Here is a 13189-nt window from a genome sequence, read left to right as displayed (position 1 = left end):
TGCCCACTTAACCCAGCTTCTTAACACCTGCCCACTTAACCCAGCTTCTTAACACCTGCCCACTTAACCCGGAAGCCAGCTGCACCAATGTGTCAGTGGAAACACTGTTCAACTGACAATCGAAGTCAGCCTGCAGGCCCACCACAAGGAGTCACTAGAGCACGATGAGCAAGTAAAGCCCCCCCGGCCAAACCATTCATAGGGGTTGGGTTAAATGCGGAAGACACATTTCAGTTGAAGGCATTTAGTTGTACAACTGACTAGGTATTCCCCTTTCCTTTCCTAATAAGTTGCACAATAGTGTTTAACCCCCAGAGTCGATTGACACACCGGTTACATAATAGAAAAATTCCCACCATTATTCCCACCAGTTTTTTTTGCATTGGATGCATCTCAATCCACCTCATCCGTCAGTGTTGCACTTCAACAAATCAAATATATTTGAGATTCTTATGAGTAGACACCCTTTGCTTTGATGACAGCTTTGCACACTCTTGGCATTCTCTCAACCGGTTTCATGAGTTAGTCACCTGGAATGCATTTCAATTAACAGGTGTGCCTTGTTAAAAGTTAATTTGTGGAATTTCTTTCCTTCTTAATGCGTTTGAGCCAATCAGTTGTGTTGTGACAAGGTAGGGGCGGTATACAGAAGATAGCCCTATTTGGTAAAATACCAAGTCCATATTATGGCAAGAACAGCTCAAATAAGCAAAGAGAAACGACAGTTCATCATTACTTTAAGACATGAAGGTCAGTCAATCTGGAAAAAGTGCAGTCGCAAAAACCATCAAGAGCTATGATGAAACTGGCTCTCATGAGGACCGCCACAGGAAAAGAAGACCCAGAGTTACCTCTGCAAAGGATAAGTTCATTAGAGTTAACTGCACCTCAGATTGCAGCCCAAATAAAAGTAACAGACACATCTCAAGGTCAACTGTTCAGAGGAGACTACGTGAATCAGGCCTTCATGGTCAAATTGCTACAAAGTAACCACTACTAAAGGACACCAATAATAAGAAGAGACTTGCTTGGGCAATGGACATTAGACCAGTGGAAATCTGTCCTTTGGTCTGATGAGTCCAAATGTGCGATTTTTGGTTCCAACTGCCGTGTCTTTGTGAGACGCAGAGTAGGTGAACGGCTGATCTCCGCATGTGTGGTTCCCACCGTGAAGCATGGTGGAGGTGTGATGATGTGGGGGGTGCTTTGCTGGTGACACTGTCTGTGATTTATTTAGAATTCAAGGCACTCTTAACCAGCATGGCTACCACAGCATTCTGCAGCGATACGCCATCCCATCTGGTTGCGTGTGGGACTATCATTTTGTTTTCAACAGGACAATGACCCAAAACACACCTCCAGACTGTGTGAGGGTTATTTGACCAAGGAGAGTGACGGAGTGCTGCATCAGATGACCTGGCCTCCATAACCACCCGACCTCAACCCAATTGAGATGGTTTGGGATGAGTTGGACCATAGAGTGAAGAAAAGCAGCCAACATGCCCTCAGCATATGTGGGAACTCCTTCAAGACTGTTGGAAAAGCATTCCTCATGAAGCTGGTTGAGAGAATGACAAGAGTGTGTAAAGCTAAATCAAATAGCTTAATGATCCATAGTATGACCATCTTAAAACAATTCCATATGTCAGCTTCTCATGTAATCATTTGTAGCATCTGAACGGTTTCACCTAAAAAAACATTATGACCACTCTGTGGAAAGGGGAGACTTTCACATGATGGTGTTCACCGTTTTGCTCTACAACCCACACAAGCGTCACAGGACTCATCTAAAGGTAACGGTTTTAAAAAATGAATTGAAGTATGATGGTAGTTTCGTGCCTATGCCAAAAAAAGAGGTTAAATTCGTGTAAAAAATTATACTAAATATTTCCTGAGTTTTTTTTTTATATCGCCTACATTTAGGACAGCCACTTCAAAATCTTGTTTCTTATGATTTATTTTTTGACCTTGATGAATGTGTTATTCAATGCGTGTCTATGGGCTTTATAGTAGAAAAGGCCAAAATAAATGCCTAGCAAAGAAGGGCACCTTTTGGTAGATGGGTAAAAAAGAAGCTGACATTGAATATCCCTTTGAGTTATTAATTACACTTTGGATGGTGTATCAACACACCCAGTCACTACAAAGATATTAGAGTCATTCCTAACCCAGTTGCCGGAGTGGAAGGAACCTGCTTAGCGATTTCACCATGAAAAAAAGCTGCCAATCACCGATCACACATGCAAAATATTAACGAACACATTGAAAAATCATTAGAATTTTGTTAGAGGAGAGTAAGCAGTCTCTGGCCAATTATTGTTGGGAAATGGAAGGGTTGTGCTGCCCTTCATGGCTCAACCTATGTGACCTTTCTCTTACGAAAGAGGGTCAATCAAAATCACATTTTAATTTCCAAGGATAAACTGGGGTTGTAGAGGGTCATGAGGTGAAATTGTGCACAAAGCAAATATGAATACTGCCTGACGTTTTAATCTTTCTACAGGCTAGACCTGTGTTTAGGCACAGCTTAGATATCTTAATGAGTGCACAGCAATGGAAGATAATAAATGCATGCATATTCATGTCCAAGCAGGGAGGACATCAAAAGACTGAGCTCTATCATTTTAATACAAACGTGAAGAGCACAGTGGCACAGCAAGGCCCCCCCCCCCCCCCCCCCCCCACACACACACACACACACACACACACACACCAGTCTGAAATCTTTATCAACAGAAGACAAACAGCTTGGCTTGATTTTCACTCTGGCACCTCATCCTCTGGCCAAACAGACCCCAAAACACACACGCCTAGTGAACAAATCAGGTCTACAAAAACCTACACCACCATCACCACCACGTGTGATCGCACCACTCTATAATGATTAAACTTGGACCTGTGGTTGGAAGAGTGGTACTGTTCACACAAGGGGGTTCAAGCATCCTGCATCCAATGTGTGGTTGAGTGTTTAGTGCAATGCACATCATTCATCTACTCCAGGGGTATCAAACATATGGCCAGCGGGCCAGAGGGGGTCCAATCAAATCGAAACTGTGTAGAAATAATAATGTACCTACAATCATACAGTGCAAAATTAGTTTGACAGTCCTGATGCACTCTATGGTACAGTATTTGAGACTGTTGATCCATCTTTCCTTGAGTGCTTTTCATCAGTAGATAGAGGGAGATCTCAACATTTTAGTTCCTCATGCATACTGAAAATGAAGTTTACTAGCATCCTAGCTAGCACATAACGTTCTGAGAGCCACATGTTTCTTAGAGCTTGGTGAGAGCATGGTTGTCTTATGGTTATATTGCATACAACCTTCCCACAACTTTCTGGTAATGGTGCAGGATAGTTGCTTGGCTTTGAAACATTCTCAGCACATTTAAGGAACTTGACAAAAATGTATTGGTATTTCATTATTTTTACACAATGTTTCCTAAAATTTCAAAACAAAGTTATATTTAATTACATTTTTGGTAATGTTCTAGGAATGTTCTCCAACTGTTTGACATTGGAATGTTCTCAAATAGTTCAGAAACATTGTTCTTCTGTGGTAATTTCAGTACTTCAGCGTAACGTTTCCTACAGTTTTCCTCATGTTCTATATTTAAAGTCATGTTCTCTTTTTGAAAAATACATCTTGCGATGCACTTGGACACATGATCAGTGATGCCTCTGTTCTGGTCTTGACGGCCTTCCTCCTGTTGGGCCCTGTGATACCCAGTAGGCTATAGGCCCTGTATAGGGATTGACCTGCGAACCCTCTGCAGCCCACTTCAACAGGCTCACATCTTGCTCTCCACCCCTGCCTGCGGCACTGCTCCACCAGGTCCTCGTACTTCACCCTCCTTCTGTCATTGACCTCCTCAATGCGGTCCTCCAAAGGGACAGTGAGCTCCAGTAAGATAACCTGCTTGGAGGTCTCGTCTGAGCTGCTTTCCCAGTCTGGAGCTGTTGAAAGAAGAGGTTCTGGTAGATGGCTTTTACCCACCTCAAATACAATTGCCTGCTTCGTTGATCAGAGGCGCTTGCAGTAGCTGATTCCATTGCAGATAGTATCCGCTAAATCTTTGAGCACCTGGTTGTGGCACCAGCAGTAGCAACCCTCACCTAAGGCTTTTGAGCAGCAGCTGAGGATGTGCTCAAAGATTTCTCTCTTCAGGCACAGAGGACATGATGGTGAATCAACATTGCTCCAGCAGAACAGAAGATTTTTGGTCATTTGGCTGCCTGTATTGCAGCACTTCCCTTGTAAAGGTCACCATGCATTCCTAATTTAGGCTGCTGATTTCATTTAAACCCGTATTTTACCAGGTATGTTGACTGAGAACACATTCTCATTTACAGCAACAACCTGGGGAATAGTTACAGGGGAGAGGGAGCCAATTGTAAGCTGGGGATGGTATGAGGGCAAGATTGGGAATTTAGCCAGGACACCAGGGTTAACACCCCTACTCTTACAATAAGTTCCATGGGCTGTTTAGTGACTACAGAGAGTCAGGACACCGGTTTAAAATCCCATCAGAAAGACAACACCCTACACAAGGCAATGTCCCAAATCACTGGCCTGGGGCATTGGGATATTTATTTTTTGACCAGAGAAATTACTGCCTGCTACTGGCTCTCCATCACCACTTCCAGCAGCATCTGGTCTCCCTTCCAGGGATCAACTAGGACCAACCCTGCTTAGCCTCAGAAGGAAGCCAGCAGTGGGATGCAGGGTGGTATGCTGATGATGGGTAACTACAGTTTTTTAGATGTCAAACATCTTACCAAGACTGTTCACTGGTTTCTCTGTGACGGATGAGATATGTGTGTCTTGAATGGCAAAGCGGAACCTGTCCACTGTCTTCCCTCTCTTCACAACCAGGGATCTAGACTTTGCTGGTTTAAAGATCATCCGTGCCCAGGTGACAAGATTCTGCAACCCCTTCAGATTCCACCTACTACATGGGACAGATGTTGTTGTCACAGACCGGTCGTCCATGAAGGCTCTGATAGGAGGCTGTCGCATGGCAGACTTGGTCAGCGGGCCTCTACATTCCACCTCTGCTGATTTCACCAGCATGATCATGGCAAGGGCAAACAGGATCACTGAAATGGTGCAGCCAGTGATGATTCCTTTCTCAAGCCTGTGCCATTCCGATGCTGTGGACTCAGAGGTGACTCTCAAACTGAAACTGTTGTAGTAGTCCAGCCTGGGAGGTGGTGCCGAACTAGAGCCACTTCAAACAGCTTGTGGGGTATGGCGCTATAAGCGTTTGTGAGGTTCAGCCACAGTACAGCAATGTCTCCTCTGTTCTCCCGGGCTTCTCTGATTAGCTGCGTGACCATGCTTGTGTGCTCCAGGCACCCTGACACCTTCGGAATCCCTCCTTTCTGGACTGATGTGTCGATGTAGGAGTTTTTCAGGAAGTAGTCTGTCAGATGCCTGCACACAATTCTGAAGAATATCTTTCATTCAACACTTAGCAGCAAGATGGTTCTGAACCGGTTTATGTTCCTTGAGTTCTCCTCCTTAGGAATCCATACTCCGTCTGCATATCTACACAGTTGAGCGACTTTGTCCCTTCTCCAGAAGACCTTCAGGATTCTCTAGAGCTGGTGTAGTAGCTGTGGGCAATGTTTGTAGAAATTGTAGGGCACACCACTCAGTCCAGGGGCTGAGCTAGCTCTTGCCCTCTTGACAACCTCCTATACCTCCTTCCAACTGGGCTTCTCGTTGAACTCTGTGGTTTGTACTGGTGGAACTATCAAGGCTTTGCAGTGCTCCAGATCTTGCTCTCTAATAGCGTCACTGTACGTGCTGCGGAGATTGTTGTTAATCTCATCTTTGGAGCAGGTAAGGTGACCACTGCGCTTCTGCCCTAGTGGTGTAACTGTAATGGGTTACAGAGTTAATGTTTACAGTTATTACATTGAGAGTTATTTACAGTGCCTTCAGAAAGTGTTTATACCCCTTGACTTATTCCACATTTTGTTGTGTTACACTCTGAATTCAAAATGGATTCAAAATATTATGTCCCATAATGACAAAGTGAAAACATGTTTTTAGAAACTTTAGGAAATCTTTTGAAAATGAAATACAGAAATATCTAATTTACTGTACATAATTATTCACACCCCTGAGTCAATACTTTGTAGAAGCACCTTTGGGAAGTGATTACAGCTGTGAGTCATTCTGAGTAAATCTTAATAAGAGCTTTCCACACCTGGATTGTGCAACATTTGCCCATTATTCGTTTCAAAAGTCTTCCAGCTCTGTCAAATTGGTTGTTGATCACTGCCAGACAACCATTTTCAGGACTCGCAATAGATTTCCAAGCAGATTTAAGTCAAAACTGTAACTTGGCCACTCAGGAATATTTACTGTCATCTTCGTAAGCAACTCCAGCGTAGATTTGGCCTTGTGTTTTAATTAAGTTATTATCCTGCTGAAAGGTGAATTCATCTCAGTGTCTGGTGGAAAGCAGACTGAACCAAGTTTTCCTCTGCCTGTCCATTTCTTTTTTTATTCTGAAAAACATGCCAATCCTTAACGATTCCAAGCATACCCATAACATGATGCAGCCACCACTATGCTTTAAAATATGAAGTGTGGTACTCAGTAATGTGCTGCATTGGATTTGCTCCGAGCATAACACTTTGTATTTAGAACAAAACCTTAATTGCTTTGCCACATTTTTTGCAGTATTACTTTAGTGCCTTTTTGCAATCAGGATGCATGTTTTGGAATATTTTTATTATGTACAGGCTTCCTTCTTTTCACTCTGTCAATTAGGTTAGTATTATGGTCATAAGTAGTGCACTATATAGGGCAGGGGTGTCACGTTCCTGACCTGTTGTCTGTTGTTTGGTATGTGTTTAATTGGTCAGGGCGTGAGTTGGGGTGGGTAGTCTATGTTATGTGTTTTCTATGTTGGGTTAACGGGTTGCCTGGTATGGCTCTCAATTAGAGGCAGGTGTTTGACGTTTCCTCTGATTGAGAGTCATATTAAGGTAGGTTTGTTTGTTTGTGGGTGATTGTTCCTGTGTCTGTGTAATCCACATGGAACTGTTTCGTTTGTTCGTTCGTTTTAAGTAGTCTGTTCCTGTTCTTGCGTCCTTCGTCTATATGTAAGTTTGTTTGTTTCAGGTCTGTTGCCTTCGTTTATTGTTTTGTAGTTTGTTCTAGTGTTTTGTCAGTGTTTTGTCTGTTTGAAATAAATCGTTATGTATTCATCACCCGCTGCGCCTTGGTCCGTTCATACACCACCAGACGAACGTTACAAGGGGTAATTAACTCTTACCCTACGAGGTCCGGAGCGTGCTGGTTTTCTGTTCTACCTGATAATTAAGTACCTACAATGTTGTTTATCTATCCTCAGTTTTCTCCTATCACAACCATGAAAGTCTGTAACTGTTTTAAAGTCACCGTTGGCCTCATGGTGAAATCACTAAGCGGTTTCTTTACTCTCTGGCAGCTGAGTTAGGAAGGATGCCAGTATCATTGTAGTGATACACCTTTCAAAGTGTAATTAATAACTTCACCATGCTCAAAGGGATATTCAGTGTCTGCTTTTATATTTTGACCCGTCTACCAATAGGTGCCCTTCATTGCAAGGTATCGGAAACCCTCCCTGTTCTTTGTGGTTGAATCTGTGTTTGAAATTCACTGCTCGACTGAGCGACCTTAAGGATACAGTGCATTCGGAAATTATTCAGACCCCTTCCCTTTTTTCACATTTTGTTACGTTACAGCCTTTTTCCAAAATGTATTAAATTAGTTTTTCCCCCTCATCAATCTCCACACAATACCCCATATGCCTAAGCGAAAACAGGTTTGTAGAAAGTTTAGCAAATGTATTAAAAATGAAAAACAGAAATGCTTGTTTCCTTTGTAATGGGGTCTATTTGAATAGACTAAAATTAACCGATTTTATTTTATTTTTATTTTAAACATGTCATGCTAGCTCCATCCTGGTGATTATAGATTTGAATCTCACTGATGCCGTGTCACAATGAAAGAGACAATAAAATAATGTGTTTGCATGATTAATACCTAAGGAAATACATTTCCATGTGTCCTTTCTGTGAACGTTTTAAGGAAGTTATTAAAAAAATCTCCAAATAACCTATATTTTCCGTTCTCAGAGCATTAATAAAACCTCAGAGGAAAACTTTCAAGGAATCAGAGTAAGACGTTCTCAGAACCTCCCTGCAACCTAAGAACAGGATACATTTTCACTTCTATTCTCAGAACATTAAAAAAAATATATGTTTTACCAGTGAGAAAACGTATGGCTTCGTCCCCACAAACAATGTTAAACCAAAAACATACATTCCCACAACTTCCATGGAACCAAATGTGCTAGCTGGGCTCTCAGTGAAGCAAGGGAAATTAAGCAACTTAGTCAAAATTAATAAACAGTAGTCATGCCAGACTACTTTCTAGCAAACATTGGCCTATGGCAGAGTTTCTGCCCTAGCACTACACAGTTGATTAAAATCATCAAAGCTTGATGATGATTTAGTCTTTTGAATCAGCTGTGTAGTGCTAGGGCAAAAAACAAAACGTACACCCAGAGGGGGCCGCAGGACCGACTTTGGGAAACCCTGGCCTAATGGTATCTCAAAGCATCATAGAATACATGTTATTTTCAGGATTATCATCACATGTAAGTGCAAACTAAAAGATTGAGATATCATGGTTCCTGTCTCTTTAAAAAGTTGTATCCTCTTTTTCATTGTGTGTGTAAATAGGAACTGTTGTTTTAAATGAATGAGTGCATCTACATCAAAGTATGGGGCTAATGTCATAAAATAAGCTTTTCATTCAAATGTGTTTCCAACTGTAAAGAGGACACTACATCCATTTTTGATCTGTTGAACAATTTTTTACTTTTAACAAAACATTTGTCAGGACCAGTGAAGTAGCCTACAGTAAAGTACATATGGGTGACAATTAAAATGAAAAAGATAATGTACAAACAGATTTTTATTTATTTATTTATTGAAAACTATTTAATAACCACCATCCATCAACGTAAAGTGCAAGTCTTACCTGTCAGAAGTGTGAAAATGAACACTATGGCAATTGGCAACATCACACGGAGAGGAAAGTAGAGTGTCTTGGCAAATTGGAAAGTCCTGATAATCTAGAGGAGCGCTCTAACACCGCACCGACGGATGAGTTTCTGTCTTTCTCCTGTCAATTGACACACATCTCTGGTAATTTACATTTCTTCAGTTCCCAACAAAGTAAAGGGCTCTGATGGAAAGATATGACTCTATATTAATAACAGATGCAACAGTACATTCCTATTCCAAATAATAACTCAGTGTTATTTACGTCCACCTGCTTTGGTATCCACATTACGCAAATTTTTGTATGTTGCCTCCATCTGATTTTTCTGCGTCAAATTCACTTTCGCTTGTTGTTCGGCAATTTGTAGGTTAGAACAAAATGTTCTAGTTGAGGGTTGTTGCTTCTTACAGTAAATCCACCGTTTAATGTTAACGCAATTAATTGCACACTCCAGAGAGTAGACAGTGAACAGTGGCTAGTTTATATCCTGTTCAGTCCTGCATACACAATGAGCAAACATCAAGGCAGGCTATGCCATAGATCGGCTGTTCCCTTCTTCCGTCCGATTAACGACTCTCGTGCGTAATCGCCGTGGGGGAAAGGGGCTGCGAGGAAATGAACTGCATGAGTAGTCAATAGAATCTAGTGATTTCTCAATGAATTATGGACTATCCCATCTGGAATATGTTGTATAAATACTATACGCAATTCATAACAGGCCTAGATATAGACCTACTTTGCAGGCTATATGCCTATATATTTTATTTAACTGCATTTTTTTTTAATATCAGTTATATTGTCCTCTGTTTTTGTAGCCTTGAATAAATATCCCATCATAAAGTTAGAGTTGAGACTAACATGCCTACAGTAATAAATGATTTATGTAAAGAGGACTTGCATATAATGTGATGTCCGGACGTTCAAACGCCTCAAATCTGGACAAACAAGATTCATTTAGCTTACATAGGACTAAACGTATCCAAAAATATATATGAAATTCCTAAACGTTGCGTACTAATGTAACAGCGTTACATAAAATCAACGAATAAGGCACCACCGATTTATTGCAAGGCGAAGATGATGCCCATTTGAAGACACCGTTGTGGGCCTGCATGGCAGACACTTTTCAGCCAGTGGCATGCCTACAGTACCAGTGGTATCTACTGACCGCTGTTCACGTTCTTCAGCAGAACAACAAGCAGAAATGGGACACGTTTCAAACCAAATCATTAGCCCCCATGACAAGACATTTCGGTGATTCTCTATAGTAGATCTGAAAGAACTGGATGCCAATTGAAACCCCGACCTGACCTACCAGAGAGCTTGGTGGAGATATGCATGATGTCACTGAACTCTGTCCCATCCTCTCAGAACATTTACTGTATGATTGCTACATTCCTTTGCCTAGCAAGCACGTCTCAAATACTATAGAAATTCCATAAAATGCACAGTGTCTGTGCTGCATTTAATTTTAACCCAGTCTTGATCTAAAATATCAGGCCCTCACTCGATGTAGTAGTACACTAAACATCATGGTGTGTAAGATATGAATTAAAATGCCATTGGGGCTTCCGATGATGATGAGGTCACCCTGCTGGGGCAGTGGACAGATGATGAGATGGACACTTTAAGGGCCGAGTGGAAGTGAGGATATGTCTCATCAACGCTGTGTCATCCCCTCTGGATCCATACCAAGGCTGTGGCTGCCTGGCTGGCTGGCTGAGAGAACATTAACTTACAGTAAACCTACAGGGTTTAATCAGCCAATAATACTGTCAGACATGTCATGTACTCCTCTCATCTCTTTTGACTCCCTTTCTGTTTGGGCTGAGTGGCAGAGGATGTCCCAGACTCCCAGTGTCCTGTGGGTTGATAGCCGCGTGTTGTTTGTCTGTGCAAGGACACGTGTCAACACTCCTTTATGCTTAAAATAAATCAGTTAGCCAGGAAACATGGCTGCCAACCCGACGCGACCCTCCACCCTCTGCTTCAGCAGAGCGTCCTGCTTTTTAATGGGGGTGCCACTGCCAAGGTAGCAGCTTTATGCAGGGACAGACGAATAAAAATAAATAAACATCCCATCCCTGACAGCGCCAGCAGCTTAGCATAAATATGTGTCTTAGAGAAATGAAAGTGCCTCTAAACAGCTATAAAGAAGGGGAACCAATGGAGCACAACTGTTTCAGGCAAAAGAACCAGAGGAAGTCTGCTGCAATCCATCCTGGACCCCCTAGTGTGTGATATGTTTAACATTGTCAAAAGACCCTCTACCACAAGCCAAACAGGGCCTGGTAGTTTTAAATCAGCATTAATGTGGCAGTTTGGCATTTCTTGGGATGACTCATGTGCTGGGGTAGCTGCGCAGAGTGATCACTAGCTGGCACAGCCACAAAGAAATACATTCTGTTTTTAAACCTAACACTAACCTTAACCCTAACCACACTGCTAAAAACTCTAATGCCTAAACCTTAAATTAGGACCAAAAAGCTCATTATGTTTTTCATGAATTTTTATAATATTGCCAATTTTGAGTTTGCAGCTGGCCCATCTAGCGGAAATCACTCAGTTCTGTCTACAAGCCAAGATTCATGACAAACGTCGACCTGCATTCATTTGTGAATGAGATTTGTATCTCTCTCCGCTTATTAAAGCTTCTGCAATGCGAGTGTTTGTGATGGCAACCGTTGGGTCTGGGAACTGTTCCAGATCTTAGCTTTGCAGCTCTAGACATGCAAAAAAAATGTGGATGGAACTGAGGTGGTCTGATCACTGCTGTTGGTCTTATAAACTAGCCAGGTGGCCAAAAGGTTGAATGGTAATCTAGAGTGGGTCAACCCTGTTCAACCCTGATTACTGTCAGGAAGCTGGATGGATGTCCAGCTGTTCAGACAGATGAGCAGAGAAGAATGAATCCCTCATGGTAATTGGTAGGAGGAGCTTAGTGGGGATGAAAGAGAGGCTGAACGAATTTGTGTAAGAAAAAACAGCAAATTATGTGTTTGGGGCTGTGGCTAATGACGTATGGTATATTATCTCTGGATTACTGATGCTATGTATTGGCCAATAAAAGGCTTTAATTTTTTATTTGTATGTTTAGGTCACATATAATTCTTAAGTATGCACTGAGGTGACTGTAATAGAATAAACATGGCAAAAACAAATGTAAAAATGTAATTAAATGCGTTTTTATAGCTTCCAAAATATTTGGTGAGAGTGCTAAAATGGAGGCGTGGTGGCTTCAAAACAAGCGCCCCTGTTAGTCGTCTAGTGTATATTTAATTCATTGGCTGTGACTCACCCTGTGAGCTTTCCTTATTCATTCCCCGCTCTTCTGGTTCTGAAATTAGAATACATCATTTTCTAGTCGGACCAAAAAAAAGTATACTTTTACATCAATGGTTCAGGAAACCTGTCCAAAGACAAATCCTAAGGTATAGTACAATATGTGTAATATTATATTGTAAATAGCAGTATACTTACCATTAACCCTACGATTGCCCCTCACTCATAAAACTTTAGTATCCTTTTCCTGATTTGCAGCCCTGCCCCTGCCAATCCCAATCGAGATGAAACATGAGAAGAATGTCCATGAATTATCTGTAAGGACCCAGGTCACTGGATGATTGGTGGCTCTGTTAACCTTAGCTGACATTAATCCTGTACAGAGATTGACATTGAGCTGCTGTGCCTTAATCTGTCATCAACCTCTCCATTACTCTCCATTAGCTGAATGATGATGAGATGGACTTCATTGTGTCCTTCAAACCTGAGCGGAGAGATTACTGTAAATCAAATATGCCCGCTCATTATTGGTACAGTGCTGTAGGCTATTGGGAATCTCATGATTGGTCATTAGCTCATTAAGTTGAGGTATTTTTTTATATCACTTAAGACAATATGATTTGTGAAATAATTTATGAAGACCTATGCGTTGTTGTTATCATGGCCTCCACACAACCTCTAGACAACCTCTAGACAACCTCTAGACAACCTCTAGACAAATCTGCACCATGTTGTGTTGTCATAAAGGGGTTCAGTCCAGCAGTTAAGTCAGTCCATATACAGTATGTAGCTCTGGGAGCTCTCAAGACTCGGGTGAGGGGAGGCGATGCCTC

The 13189-nt window shown here is 41.8% G+C and overlaps 1 protein-coding gene across 1 annotated transcript in view; it reads right to left on the bottom strand.

The window, feature by feature from the left end:
• LOC129863879 (transmembrane protein 132D-like) overlaps nucleotides 1–9682 on the bottom strand; it is a 46025-nt gene extending 36343 nt beyond the window's left edge. The window contains exon 1 of the mRNA XM_055936248.1: nucleotides 9051–9682. Within this exon, the coding sequence (XP_055792223.1) occupies nucleotides 9051–9093 (43 nt within the window). The 5' untranslated portion in view covers nucleotides 9094–9682. The remainder of the gene's footprint in view (nucleotides 1–9050) is intronic.
• Between the last annotated feature and the right edge of the window lie 3507 nt (nucleotides 9683–13189).

Source organism: Salvelinus fontinalis, chromosome 10, assembly GCF_029448725.1.
Source record: "Salvelinus fontinalis isolate EN_2023a chromosome 10, ASM2944872v1, whole genome shotgun sequence".
Lineage (NCBI taxonomy): Eukaryota > Metazoa > Chordata > Actinopteri > Salmoniformes > Salmonidae > Salvelinus > Salvelinus fontinalis.
Note: the sequence above shows the minus strand (reverse complement) of the source record. Positions and strands in the feature narration are given on the sequence as shown.